General features: G+C 39.7%; 1 protein-coding gene across 6 annotated transcripts in view; it reads left to right on the top strand.

Annotated features, from left to right (window-relative positions):
- ASXL3 (ASXL transcriptional regulator 3) overlaps positions 1-10,756 on the top strand; it is a 136,327-nt gene extending 125,571 nt beyond the window's left edge. For 3 of the 6 annotated variants that reach the window (XM_075744155.1, XM_075744156.1, XM_075744157.1), the window contains one exon: positions 1,867-10,754. In XM_075744155.1, coding sequence (XP_075600270.1) covers positions 1,867-5,541 — 3,675 coding nt within the window. In that variant the 3' untranslated portion in view covers positions 5,542-10,754. Of the gene's footprint in view, positions 1-1,866 lie in introns of all 6 variants that reach the window. The other 3 variants (XM_075744159.1, XM_075744158.1, XM_075744160.1) reach the window with 2 other exon arrangements.
- Positions 10,757-15,450: the final 4,694 nt, after the last annotated feature.

Here is a 15,450-nt window from a genome sequence, read left to right as displayed (position 1 = left end):
TTCCTGATTATTCAGAAATACCCTTTTCTGCATTTATTTTTAACTGCTGCAATCACTGAACATTGTTAATATGGCCAGGAGGGCAAATAGGCTAACTGTTTTAATCACTAGTGCAGCAGCATATTTCAACTAATTTATTTTTATGAGCAGTGATGCAATTGGAAGTTAGCCCATTCTGAGTTTAGTGATATTATTTCATATTTGTAAGGTCTCTATCTAGCCTAATAAATTCTAATCATTCTCTAAGCACAAAGGAAAATAGATCACTAGGGAATAAAAAAAGGTCATGACTATAATAATAAAAATAATCAAGCACTTAGAGCTTTAGCAGTTCTGGTGATGCAAAGTAGAAACTGAAAAAAGAAACAAAGTAAAACATTTTGAAGTAATTGTGAATTTGTGATATTCTTTAAAACACATTTATGTAAATGTTAAAGCCTCGCAATATTAGGCATGAGCGTTTATTTATAAGCCAAAACTTTAACTGCTAGGAAAAGTGAAGTATTCCAGCTCTCCAGACCAGCATAGAGTTGTATGGTTATATAAATAGTTATATATTACAATACCATCTTACTATTGATTTCCACTGATGTCTTATGGAAAATCAGATGCTGTCAGTCTTGCAGAGTCTTCTCAATTGAATCTCCCTGAAATGTCCAGTCAGTGAATGAGAATAATAAAAAATTGGCAAGCATTTCCAAATAATTTTGGACAATCAATTCTAGTCTGGTTTTTGTGTAACAAATATTTGGCTCCTGGGTCATCTCACCAACAAACCCCTATCCTTTGTTATTAAAAGAGGAAAAAGAACCCCAGTTCCCCTAAATCGTTCTGCTACATGGCTCTCACTTTCTGTCATACCTTATGATTACTTTTTCTACAAATACTACCTAGTTTTCTTCTCAGTTCCTTTCAGAAGAGAAGTTACAACATTAACCACTAAGTCCTATTACTGTGGACAGCCGGTAAACATATGTCCCTTTAAGAAATGGAAATATATTTTTGCCTACCTTTGAGTATTCTGAGTGTATGAGTTATAAAGTGGTCCCAGGACTCTTAATCTCTAATCCTGAAAACAGATGTGTCTAATCGGAAACATACTAATAATCCCAGTGATTTTACAGGTTATTATTTTGCTTAAAGTTTTAGGTATTTAAAACTTTAATATTTGCATTTTTAATATTTGTAGGTTTGGGGATTTTGTTTTTGAAAAGCAGTAGTGTAGGAGGTATCTCAGGGATGTACTAAAGCGGATCTTTTAAAATTGTGAGAGAGGAAGGGAAAGGCATGTCCTTTGGTTATTCGCTTCTTTCATACCACAGCTCTAACGTGCTCTGTGGTGTAACATGAAAAATAGTGGAGACACTGCTACATCCTATCTAAAGGCAAGATTTGTTGTCTGGTATATAAGCGAAAGACAGGCTGTTCCTAATCTCTCAGTCAGTGGAGACCAAGGAGCAAAAGCACTACATGATCATTACTTTTTCACACATTTACAGCAAGTGCTTAGTTGTAGGCTCTTTTCCAGTATCATTGCACTAGGCTTGTTGATCTTCTCAGTTAGATACACAGCCGATAAAACAGGTCTGACAAATTGTATCAGATAAGCATCATGTTGTCATCCAGTTCAATCTTTCTTCCTGTCAGAAGGAACAACGTGAGTAGGCCAATACAGGTGTCAGTTATTCGTGCTGGAGGATGATAAAATACTGCAGTGTAAATATCATTAATTTTTTAGCAGTTTTCTGTCCAGCTGCACTGAGCAGTAATTCCCTTCATTACCTTTCTGACCCTTTTAAGAGACAGCTGGTGATTTTTAGCCAGTCGACGATCTCATTAAAATTATTGGGTTTTTTCTTCCTTTAGATTCAGCTTTCAAAAATTGGACCACCTTTCATCATCAAGAGCCAACCTGTTTCTAAGCCAGAACCTCGAGTTTCCCCAAGTACATCGGTCAGCAGTGGGAGAAATACTGGGGCTAGAACTCTTGCAGATATCAAAGCAAGGGCTCAGCAAGCAAGAGCCCAAAGAGAAGCTGCAGCTGCAGCAGCCGTGGCAGCTGCTGCTAGCATAGTCTCTGGAGCAATGGGGACCCCATGCGAAGGTGGGAAGACAAGAACACTGGCACACATCAAGGAGCAAACAAAGGCCAAGCTATTTGCAAAGCATCAAGCCAGAGCTCATTTACTCCAGACTAATAAAGAATCAAAGTCGCAGTTCGGCTCAAAGGAAAGTACCTCATCTCTGGAGATACCAACTTCTACTGACACAAAGATTGAAGGTTCTACCGGTGTCATTATAGTTAATCCTAACTGCAGGTCCCCTAGCAACAAGTCTGCTCATCACCGTGAGACTACCGCTTTATTGCAGCAGCCACTTAACACAGCTACATTACCAGAAACTGCTACTGAGATATCTGTGCACAGTTCTGATGAAAATATACCTATGCCACAATTGTGTGAGAAAATTATTTCATCTACCTCTACTGAAAGTAACAGTGTGCCAGTGCTTTATAATAAAAGTTCAGTCTCTGTGTCTGTTTGCAGCACTGCTATGTCTGGAGCAATTAAAGAACTTTCTTTTGCAAGTTCTGTTGATAAATCCTCTGTTTTAATGTCTGTTGACAGTGCAAACACAGCAGTTTCAGCTTGTAATATAAATATGCTGAAAACCATCCAAGGGGCTGATACTCCATGCATAACCATTGGACCAAAATGTATTGATAACAGTAACATACCAGTCTCCATAGACAATACGGTCTCATCAAATGCCATCGATGACAAAAGATTGCTGATACCGAGTAGCAATGCGAATAACGCAGTCTCCAGTCATTATGCCACTGTGCCAACTTCATCTATTGCAAATAATTTGCCAAATCATCTCCCTGGTAGTTCTGTACTGATTCCCCCAGTGGGGACTACCAACAGATTTTCTTCTGATAAGATAGCCATAACTGGGTGTAATGAGCAAAGCACTGTCTCCATTCATACTACCGTTAGGTCAGCTTTAAGTTGCAGTGAGGCCCTTGCAGTAGCAGATTCTGTTGGAAGGCCGCCCATGTCCATGTTTACTGGTAACATGGTGACGATAAGCTCTTATGATAATGCTACTAAATTAAATGCCGATCTCTTAGAAAAAAGCTCCGGAGCACGAAACCGAATGGATGTCTCTGGTAAATCTCAGCCAGTGAGCTTTACACAAACTGCCATGAATAGGTCTATTCCTTGCAAAGTTATTGTTGACCACACTACAAATCCGAATTCCAGTCTATCGCTTTCTTCTTCTATTGAAAATGCGGAGAGCAGCATTGACCCGCAGAGCAGACCTGTAAGGACAGAAGCTGCCTTACAAAGTATAGCCTGTCCTCAGGTATCTGTCATAAGCAGACCTGAAGTGGTCTCTAATGAAAGCCTTGAGCACAGTTCCAGCTTTATCACCATTACAGCAAAGCAAGACAGCAAGAACTTGCAGGCAGGTTGTTCAAGTCTTCGAGAAGTGCCTCTTGCTCCTCAAGATAAACTAATTGAGGTGGTTACTCCCAACCAAGGTTTTGCTGAGCAATTAAGAGGTCCTTCAGCATTTAAAAATGAAGCAGATGCTGTCTGTGCCGGTCAGTATAACACTAACAATAGAATTTGTTGGCATGATGAAGAGGCAATGAGTACGGACCAGCCAGTGGTGAGCCATCTTAACTCCGGTAAGCATAAGGAATACGCAGAGCAAAACTGCTTAAAAAATGTCAAAACTGAACCTTCCAGTTACACACAAATGTCAGAACTGCAATCCAGGAGTCTTTTGACGAGCATTGCTGTTCCTGTTAAATCGGAAACTAATGAGTCTGACAAGTGCTTCAGGATGGACACCGAGGATTTTACAGGACCTGAAATGCCTGCCCAGACTGCAGAAATCGCCACGAGCACGCAGCCACCGCAGACCTCCAAGACATCCATCACGGACTCCATGGAAGACTCCCTGTCCCTGACAACAGAAACCCTAAGGAGAGTTACCAGTGCCGGGGGCTCTAGCTGTCGCTTGTCGTCAGTGGAGGCCAACAATCCTTTAGTGACCCAGTTACTGCAAGGCAATCTGCCTTTAGAGAAAGTGCTGCCGCAGCCCAGATCAGGAGCCAAACTAGAAATTAACAGGCTTCCCTTGCCTTTGCAAACTACCTCAGTATGTAAAACAGCAGTGTCCGAGAGAAATATTGTTGAACATCCTTCCAACTCTCCTAATCCAGATGGTAAAGGATTTACAGCAGGCAGCATAGCCCCACTACAAATCAGAAAGCGTGAAAACCATCCGAAAAAGAGGATGGCCAGGACTGTAGGGGAACACGCTCAAATTAAATGTGAGCCTGGGAAGGTGTCAATGGACACAGATGTTAAAGTGGCTCCTTGTGTAATTAGTTCCAGCATGAATCAGCTAGGGCATGGTCAGCCATTTAAGCAGGAGTGGCTGAACAAACATGGCATTCAGAGCCGAATCGCTCACAGCCCAGAGATCAAGCAGCAGAAGAGGCCATTGCCTTCATGCAGTTTCCAGCAGAGCTTATTTCACATTGATAAAAATGGCAGCTTTCACGCAGAAGCTAGTACCTCACATAGACAGCATTTTTACCAAATGTCCATGGCTGCAAGAGGCCCTATTCCTACAGCAGCTTTGTTGCAAACTACTTCAAAAGGCCCACCTGGCTGCAATGCATTTGCTTTTAGCAGACACCTGGAACAGAAGGGCTTGGGAGATGTGAATATTTCTACAGCAGCTCACCAGCTGAGGCTAGGAAGTGTGTTTTCCCCTAATATTCAAATTAAGGAAGGTGATGACATTGCCAGTGCCTCTCAAACTCTGCAGAGTAAAACATTAGTGCATCCCCCTCCGCCCCCTCCGCCCCTGCCACCTCCTCCCCCTCCTCACCCAAGTGCAGAAGTCCCCTCTGATCAAAAACAACCGACAGTTACTATGGAAACCACTAAAAGACTGAGTTGGCCTCAGCCAGCAAGCATCTGTAGCAATATAAAATCTGAACCTATTTCTTTTGAGGAAGGTTTAAGCAGCAGCTGCGAACTGGGCATGAAACAAGCTTCCTATGATCAGAACGAAGTGAAAGAACAGTTAAAAGCGTTTGCATTAAAAAATGCAGATTTCTCTTCCTATTTACTTTCTGAGCCGCAGAAGCCTTTTACCCAACTTGCTGCTCAGAAAATACAGACGCAGCACCCACAGCAGCAGCAGCAGCAGCAACTCTGTGGAAATTATCCAACAATACACTTCGGTAGCACAAGCTTCAAAAGGGCAGCATCTGCAATTGAGAAATCAATTGGGATTTTAGGAGGTGGCTCAAGCACTGCCACAGGCCTGTCTAACCAGAATGCGCAGATCCCGGTTCAGAAATTTGCTGACAGCAGCAATGCTGATGAACTGGAACTGAAATGCTCTTGCAGGCTGAAAGCCATGATCGTGTGCAAAGGCTGCGGAGCCTTCTGTCATGATGACTGCATAGGGCCTTCCAAACTGTGTGTAGCTTGCCTGGTTGTACGGTAGGAACTGAATCAAAGATGCAGTATCCCTTATCAGCGCGGGAGAGCAGGACAAAGGAACAAAGAAATTGGAACAGTTTAGACCACTAATGGTTTGCAATTAGTTGATTGATTTTTTTTTTAATTGTTTGTTTGTTTGATTTTTTCTTCCACATGGTGCTTTCAGAATTTAGTTATTCCTGCCTGAGTGCCATTTTCTGGGAAGAAGAGGAAACCTGTAGAAGTAGTTTTAAAAAAACCAAGTAGCCTTGTTACTGAAGCTTCTATGAGCTCTCTTGCTGTACTAAAAAAAAAGCATTAATGCATGTCATTCCCTAGCTTCTATTTATTTGCACAAAGTGCAGCACATTTTTTCTCCACTTTTTGATAGTTGATACAAGCAGGTTAAAGATCAGTGGAAGAATATCTGCAAGAAGTGGAGTAACTATGCAGAATGAATAACACACTGAATAGCAACTGTTTTGATTGGGGTTGTGGCAAGGTGTGGGGTATCGGCCATCATAGCTTTTAAGTCAGTTTGCAGTTTTTCTGCTGGTAGGATTGTTTTCTTCAATTGACTTTCACTACCTAGTGCTAAAATATAGTCACTTCACCTAACCAAAAACAAAAAAAAAAAAAAAAAAAGAGGAATTTAGATTGTTAGAGGGGTTTCCTTACATGCCTTCCAGGGACTATGGAACTCAAATCTTACTCATCATCTCTTATTGTTGATTCCTTGAGAAAGATTTGTGTATGCAGTGGGTTAGTGGGACCAACACTGGAATTACATTGGCTTCAGTAGACTCTGGAGAAAGTAAATTCTCTACTGGGTATTAGAAACTTGTTTTCTCTTTCTATTTCCCAGTTGAATATTCTTTATTTGTATCTATTTCTCTAGTCTGTCAACTCGGTTTGTCAGTCCCAAATACATACATACATATATATATATATATAGGGTCAGACTTATGTAATAGGTTCTGGATGTTTTAGCCTTCCTGTGGCCTAAAAATGATGCGTTCTTATGATGAATGAATAAGGAAAGACTCTAATTGAATATTGATTGAATATTAGAGTATCAGTTGTTTTTCCTCTTATGTGAGTTACTCTATTTAAATAGTATCTCAGAGTTTTGCCATTTAAAGTGTTTCTTAGAATTAGTTACAACACTGACCTTTTTTTTTTCTCAAAGGAGTTCAGACCCCTTACTCTACCTTTTAGACATTTGAAAATAAAAAGGCATTGTTAAAAGGGATACTGCATCTTTAAAGTAATCTTCAGTATTTATCCAGTACTGTATTTACATTTAGGACTATAGCTGCATTCCAGATGCGCTAGCCACCATAACAGCAGAGAAGAAAAATGGTAATTCTGGGGCCCTATTCACCTAAAAGGAAAATATTATAAAGGGATAAAGCACATGCAGTTGCTGGGGAGATGAAAATACCTTGGGTTTTTTTACTCCCGCTTCAAGAACACAAAATGTGGAGTGCAAGTCATCCATCTGCCAATATGTGGTTGGGTCTGCCCAAATGTCAGCATCAGAGAAATGTTATTTTTACCATTACAGTAGAACCTCACTAATCCCAAGACCTTACAGTCTGCTCCAGAAAACTGATATTCCTTCCACAATTCTCAGAGAGCAATGTAGTAAGAATGTGTGAGATGTAATACTGCTTGGATTTCATGATGCATTTACTGTTGCATTCTGAAATATTAATGTGAATGATAGAACTACATTTAGGGAATAAAAACTATACTACATTTTACACTATTTTTTTTTTATATGACCTTTGTTTGCGTACTTATTCATAAGCTGTATCTGGTCTCCCTGATGTGAGTGCATATTAGTGAGGTTCTACTGAATGGAGGAACCACATTTATTTTCTTGTGGGACCATTTTCACAAACATGATAAATGCCATTTATTGTCTTAAAAGTGAGCTGGAATATCTACGACATACATTCCTGTCATAGGAAGCTCTATGGTGCACCTTGATGTTCTCTTTTATTGTAATTAGCAACGTATCAATATTATTTTTGACACTGTGTGGTACAAAGGCCATTTATAATTACACTAAAAAATTTGTTGCTGATACAATAATATATTTTTTCTATACAAAAGTGCTCCTTAATATGACATGTGAGTGAAGAAACGGCTTCTCAGCACTTTCAGGTCTTCTGGTAGGAAAATAAGCCAGCCAAGCAAAAACGTAAAAGTAACCACATGAAAATTAGCATCCAGTGCTATGCCAGCTGCTGGCAAAACAGTGACTGGAAAATACTCATGAGTAAGCGTGAGTGTAGTCAGTTAATGCATATCAAATTCATATTTGAGGAGCCTTTGTATCGGAATTGTATTGCATTGTATTTATACTTGGTAGAGGTAGGATACTTCTATTTAAAATAAAGAGAGCAACCAGTCTTAGACTTGTGCTAACCTGTGTTTATATAAGCCTGCTGGGAATCCTTATTTCTAGCTCAGGTTTTCCTGTCCACAGCACCTAAGTCAACATTTGTTTGTACTTACATCTTGAAATACTTCTTGTATTGACTGACATAATATAGAAATAAATTCCGGCCACAAAATAGTTTTATGTTGTTCAAAGGATAAGAGTGTGACTAATGTGGTAGGTAACTCATTCATGTCATATTGTCATTTTTGTATGAGGATTGCAACTTGCATGTGTGAGGTCATGATAAAATGTTATTTAAAGTGGCATTAGACTGGATGGTGCTATGTTATATTACACAACTGACCAAACTCTTCTGTAATGCAGTTCCACTCCTTTCATGAGTCCTTTCTTGAGTCGTTGGAGATGCACCAGGAATAAATCTGACCAATTAGTTAGCAACAGTCATGGAGTGTTGTTACAGATGATAGTTTTAGGGTATTAAAATACTCAAAAGCAACTGGGGTGATACCAGAGCCTGACTGAATCCTAGTGTGACTGAAAACCTTACTTGGATTGCCGTATCACACAAATGCCTGCGGGGAGAGTGACCCTTGGTCTTCAGTAAGAACACAATCGCATTAGAGGTTAATTTTGAATGACTTCTTTTTTTGTTCAATTGTCCAGGTTTCAGGCCCAATGTCATTGTGTTTTCTAATGACCATGCAGTTTGCACCGTGGGGTGTTAATAGTTTATGCACTGAAAAGTGGTGAAAGAATTGCTTAAGAACACACTGCTCTATGTTTGCGTGTACGTACGTATGTGTCCCAATGTCCAGCATGTATAATTTACCTTTTTTTTTTTTTTTAATCTCCAAAATTGTTCCCCCACTCCTACCCCTGGAGCAGCACTTTTGGGTGAGAGGGAGAAACTCTTTTTTTTTTCTTTCCTCCCTCTTTATTGTTTTAATTGCATACCTGTGAGATATGCAGATAACATTAGGGCATTTGCAGTGTGTGTGTTTGCGTGTTCCTGTTCTGAACTAATTTTCCAAGCAGAAACTCCCTTTGAAATAATGTGTTTTTTTAAAAAAATATTAAGAAATGGTGAACTGGATGCTCCCTGTTTGCATTTTATTTATCTGCTGAGGTCTAGTACATGAAATAGTGTTTAAAAGACAAAAATCAAGGTTGAGCCATAAAGCAAAAGGTATATTCTCTGTACTATAGGCTTTCTTCTTGAGGGTGGTGCATGTTGTCAGGGTAAGCTACAGAACGTGCAGGTGGTTTTTCAGGGCCCTGCAATTCCTTGCACAGTTTTTAAGCTGGTGCATATGGTGCTTTATAATGCAATTTCTGAAGTAAAATTACCTTATGCTGCACCCCCTTCCCCTTATAAACACACGCACAATTTCAGAATCATTATTGTAGCCTCTGGTTTAGCAGTTTCTCCAAGGTGTGGTGAAGTACCAGGATAAACACTCAAGATGAGCTGAGAAGTGTCACCGAAAGGGATCATTTTAGCTGACACACGTGAAGGGCCCTGCTCTGAACACTGAATGACTTCTGCAGTCTCCTGGCAGCAGCGCCAGCGGTTCGTCTTCTGCGGCTCTGCAGAACACTGGGGGGGGAAGCAACAAAATATTCAGTGGATTTATCATGGACCTGTGTAGCTAAATGTTTCTGAATCTATGAAATCCTGTTGTCTTCGGTCATCATGCTTTGTCACTGTAAAACCAACGAAAAGAAAAAAAAAAAAAAAAGGCATTTTTTAGTCTAATTTAAGGAGCTGCTTCTTTTATAGCACATAATATTTCGCTTTGTACTATATTTGATAGTTAAAGAATAATTTAGTCCGTAGAATAACTTTGTTGTATTTGTACTGTTCATGAATGTTACAAGAAAAGTGCTTTACTTTGTTGCCATAATTCTCTTGTACTGCTGTAAAATATTTTTTCTGCTTTACGGAAACTTAACTCGATTCACATTTTCAGTACAGGGTTTTTTGTGTGTTTGTATTTTTTATTTTTTTTTGTCAGTATTCTGAATGTTTACATCTGTTTGACATTAGCCATTCTATGCCTTTACAGGGCAGTATTACTCCTGCAGTATAACAGCAATGTGAAATCCACTCATATCTAACATGCATGAGAAATACAGATTTATTGGGGAGATCCCTAATGTGCATAGATTTTTTTTTTCTATCAGCATTCAGTGAAGTAAAAACCCTCCTTCAGTCCTCTACCAAAGAAAATATTATTCCCACAGGACAAGCTCAGAAAGTGGTTCTCTGAATCTTCAGAAGGGGGTGTAGTTGGTTTCAGCGGGATTGCTACAGTTTAGTGCTGTTATGCTTTGCTTTGTTACCCCACCAGACGCGACTGGGTGAAACAAGCATTCGAGCAATTTTTTTGTTTCAAGACAGTGTTTTGTTTAGAATTCAGGGATCATGCTTTCTTTAATGGTGCTGTTTGTTTTATTTTTTTTTAAGAAAACAACATTTTGTTGCGTACAGAAATGACCATTCACAAAACCATAAATTAAATAAAATAATTTGTCTTCATAACTTCTCTCTTTTCCCTTTCCTTTTCCCCTTCCCTATCCTTTGAAAATAACAACTTGGGCTTCAATATTAAAATATTCTGGGAAAAAAAAAAATAAAGAGAGAAAATAATTTTTGTCATTTGTTTATTTATTTTATGTTCAGTGCCTTAGGCAGGAGATCCTGCTTGTGCACATCCATTGTATGTACAGGTTGGTGACATAGAAATGTGAGAGAAAAATCAGTCCTTTGTAAAGGATTTTTAAATGACAATGATGTAAGACATAGTCTGAATGACTTCTGATGTAACTCAAGTATTAATCATCTTATACTAGTAAAATAAAACTAGGTGTTGTATATTAAGTGGTTGTAAGTAGAATAGTTTGTGGATGAAAGTGATTATATTGCTTTGGGTAGTTAATGCCAGGTGTATTTTAGCACTTTGCCCCCATCTGCAACCCTGTCCAGAACACACTTAACAACTCCGCATCCAGGCACGCATCTCCATCATTCCTCATCCCCACAGCAGAAGAAATTAAATGTCCGTAGTACCTGAAAGGCTACCAGTCCATGTTACGTTCCTCAAAATGGTTACCCTTTGAAGTCTGGAAGGCCTTCCCGAAATAGAATTTCAGTAACCATTATATTAAAAATACATTTTTAAAAACTTTTCAGCATTTTACCTTTCAAAGAGAGCTTCAAGTGCTAGTGGTTAGGGTGAAAGTGTTAGTCGGTGGACAAGAAATAGCTTTTTCATGGGCCTGCTCAGAAATACCAGAACAGTGCTTCTTAAACACCGTCTTCTGTCCAGCCTCCTGGCGTCATTATTTCAGATGTGGTACTGGCTGAGGGTCTTGTTAGCAGCAAATGGCAGCCCCTTCTGCCACCATCTGCCCAAATCCCGAAAGAAGACAGTGCCACCCTAAGTAGTCTATGATCCAATGACCTTTTTTCCATATCCAGTACCCACCCGGCAAACTCCCCCAGCTGGTACTGTCATTGCTAAGGTCTGCTTAGATATTTGTCATTGCATGGGGCGGTACGAAATCAGGGACCAACTCTGCTTCTGACAGCAATAGTTTTTCAAGTTAATTTCTCTTCACAATTTTTCCTCTAAACAATGGAATGCAAATCAATTTCTTAAATCGCACTAGCTAAATAGTCACTTTTGTTCCTTTTCCTTTTTTTTTTTTTTTTTTTAAAACACGAACACTATTTCTGCACATTTTTATTCGATCTTAAAAAATAAATATTTGGTTGGTCTGTGGTGTTTGCTAAGGACCTGATAAGCATCAGTAAGTTAAGCCCTGTCGTTTCCCTCCAGCCCGTGTGCCCTGCTCCGGTGAGGCCGGGCTTGGGCCGTCGGCTCAGCCAGCAGATGGCATCAGGAGAAAACGCGCTGCCCTGGTCTCCTGCCCTTTGCTTTTCCTGTCCCTCAGCCAAAAGCAACCGCGAATACACAGGGCTTTCTGGGTTTGCCTTTCTTCAGTGTGGAGCTTTAGCTGTAGAAAACAAGCCCTCCTTCCCCTGACTCCCCCCTCAGTCCTGGGACTTGGCTTTCAAAGAAATGATGCCCTGGAGCTCCCATCATCCTTTCCTGCACTTGGCAACTTTGGCAACCTTTGAAAGCACCGTCTAGGTTGTGCAGTCTATGGAAGTGAAGTACTGAGACACTGGAAAAAATTCTTCCCCCCGGCCAGAGCCAGGGCTTTTTTTTTTTTTTCTTGCTGTTTCTTTTGCCACTCATAGATGAAGAGAGACAGCAACACAGCTCTTGGTATCAAGGCGCTTCACAAATACATATGAAGGTGTTATCAATGTTTGGTGTGCAGAGGGTGTGCTGTTATCAAGCCTGGCCTTTGTTGGATGACGTGGACCACCAAATAGCACTACCTTTGAGCAGCACCACTTTGGAGACAGCTTTACATAAGGAAGGTAGACAGAGTCACAGGCACTGATACCTTCGGGTACTTTCTTGTGGAGACTATGTTATTAGTACAGCTGGTTTTTATGGAAACCGAGCTAGACATAGAAATAAAGTGACACTTGTTGAGATAATTCAGACACCTGGGCACTGGTACTCTACAAATACATAGCAGACACAGATGAGAGGAGTTTGTTATGTCCCAGTTAAATGACAGCCATTTACCTTTAAGTACTGAAAGTTCATGCTCTCAGCCTGGGAGGTGCCTATTGACTCACCAGCAGTGATGATGTCAACAGGTGTTTCACATATCCGTGCAGGAAAAATGCCTGGATTGTACTTTTTGGAACATAATGACACCCTGGATGAATGTGAATTTCTGTGTACAGGTCACCTTTCTAATGCCCTTCTGTTCGGTGTCCTTTGTCCTGGTCTCACAGAGCGTAGTTCAGCCTTCAGAGTCTTATCTCCATGACTTTCCAACAAAAAGCTGAGAGCTTTCTTCCAATATCTCTGAGCATCCTCATGCATGTACCACCAGGGCAGAGGACAGTTTAAGATCCCACATAGAAAAAAACACGTGAAAATAGGCAGAATCTATTGGATAATTGATTTCTATTAACAAGAAGCATGCTATGTTGAGTAAATAACTGACTGTTCATATTAATATAAAGGAGGAGATACTTCTTCTTTTTTAGATATTGGGTCTTGCTATAAAGAGTCTTATTGCTTCTGATTCTTTTCCAATTGCTGACATCCATTCTGCAAATCACTTTTTCACGCCTCCTGATTGTGAACTCTCAGCCCAACATCCATTGTGCAGAATCTTTGCTACTGATGTTTCTGGCTTTTAAGGGAGCAAATATGAGCAATGATGGAGACACCTGTACGCAGTGCCTTACCCTTCACTCATTTACTTATGCATTGTGCAGAATGGCATGGAGTCTGGGGAAAAGAATAAAATTAGCTGTGAAAATGCAATAGTCCTAATATACGTTCCTTGACCTCCTTTAGGTTATTGAATGGAAAAGTCTAACCCTCTAGATTTTTTTAATGAGTGTGAGCAGGAGCTGACCCATAGCGGCCAGAATAAACCGTAGTCCTGGGTTCTGTCCAGAAGTGAGCATTTACAGTTCAACAAGTCCAAATAAATGACCTCAGAGTATTAGGAAAACAAAGCCAGTGCAGACAGTCTGTCACTTAAAAGAAGCAGGGATGAGGAGAGAGTCAGCATAAGACTAGTGAAGAGGTTTAGTTATGTTTTTGGAACAAGTGATCCTGCCAATTGTGTTAAAATTTCAGTCTCTGTATAAAATTATAAATTTTAAGAACATCTTTCTTAGCTCTAACTTGAGAGAGAAATTTAAATATTTAAGGAAAAATAGATCCACAGCTAATTGATATTATAAAATTAGAAAGCTTGATGGCTAGGTTCTTAAAAATGGCTGCTTGAAGGCATTTTACAATATTTCTGGTTAGGAAATTTAAAAGTTGCTGTATAGTCAGCATTCTTGAAATTCAGACTATTTGGTTTGGTTTCCTAAAATACGAATTTCAGAGCCTTACTTTAATTTCCTGATTCTAAAAGTCCTTGTTTGCATTGCCAGACAAGTCTGATTTATGTTCTTCACTATGTAAAACAGTTCAAAAAGTAATCTAGAAATACATTTAGTGTCACCTATTTCAGTTAAATATGTTGTGCTACCTAGAACAGAATCAGGGTAGGGAAAATCTGCATTTGTCTTTTTGGTTCCTTTAAAATCAAATGAAAGGGCAGTTAAAATAGCCATGTGATTCAAGGAACTTTGTCAAGTATTACTGGACTTGAGGAACAGACCTCCTCCATTCTGCATCTTCTAAATTTTCAGAGAAATGATATCAAGATCTTTATGAAGTGTGTAGGGGACAGTAAAGAGGAATGATATGTACACCAGTGCCAATGGTACTTGAATATTTAATAAAAAAGGATTTATAGAGACTTAGGCAGAAAATGGAATAAAACTTTAGAGGAATAGAAAGAAATACATGTGAGGTGTCAGTCACAAGGGGTTCTTCTCTCTGGCGTCTGATGATAGTGATATGGTTAAAAAAAAGATTATACTTAAGGTCTGCTGAAGGAGTAAGGCATTATGATAGTGGGCCATGAGTATGTTTAAATCAAGGTTACATATTAGGGTATTTCTGGTGCTGCAAAAAGAAGGCTGATTTTATTCACATAGTATAGAATCTGAAAAATAGGATTTGGCTGAAATCTGAAGGCCGACTCGTCCCTGCTGTCCCACAGCAAGCCCAGACTGCAGCTGCCAGTGGTGGGGTGCCTGTCCCGCTCCGCAGGGCCTCCGGTCATGGAGACAATTTGTTTCAGCGCTTCACTGTTCTTACAATTAGAGAGCTTATCCTAATGTTTAACCCAAATCTTCCTTGCTGCAGTTTAAGCCCATTCAGTCTTATCTGCGCTTCACAGACGTTGAGAATAACTTTTTCCTTTCCTCTTTCCAGCAGTCTGTTAGATAGTTATGCTGTTCATTTGTCTCTCTTGGTTTTCTATTGTTTAAGCTAAACAATCCTAATATTCAGCCTTTCTTTATAGGTCATGTTTTCCAACCTCTTATCGGTTTTATTGATCTTCTGTGGACTCTTTCCAGTTAGTTGAAATCCTTTCTGCCGTTCAGTTCCTGAGAGTGACTACGTTATCTCAGCTGAGGCCAAGCAGAGAGGTAGTATTTGTTTGCATGCCTTAGAGGCCAAAATTCTGCTCCTGTGTCCCAGAACAGTGTTTGGTTTGTCCATGGCCTGTTTGACTCAGGTTCAGGTTGGTCCCAGTTACCCCACATCCTTTCCAGTAAAACTGCTTCTTTCCCATCCTGTATTTGAACAATTCATTATTTCTAAGCATAGAATATTCTATTTATCAGTGCTCAGTGCTATCCTAAGCTTTTAAATAGTGACTAGAGCTTGTTAAAATCATCTTAAATTCTTATCTTATCTACCAACAAGCTAACAGTATTTCCCAGGTAGGTATCATCTTCAAATTCAGAAAAACAGGACCACAGTATTGTAGGATAATTCCAGTTGGAAG

Source organism: Balearica regulorum, chromosome 2 (assembly GCF_011004875.1).
Source record: "Balearica regulorum gibbericeps isolate bBalReg1 chromosome 2, bBalReg1.pri, whole genome shotgun sequence".
In the NCBI taxonomy this organism is placed as follows: domain Eukaryota; kingdom Metazoa; phylum Chordata; class Aves; order Gruiformes; family Gruidae; genus Balearica; species Balearica regulorum.
This window is presented reverse-complemented; position numbering and strand designations above follow the sequence as displayed.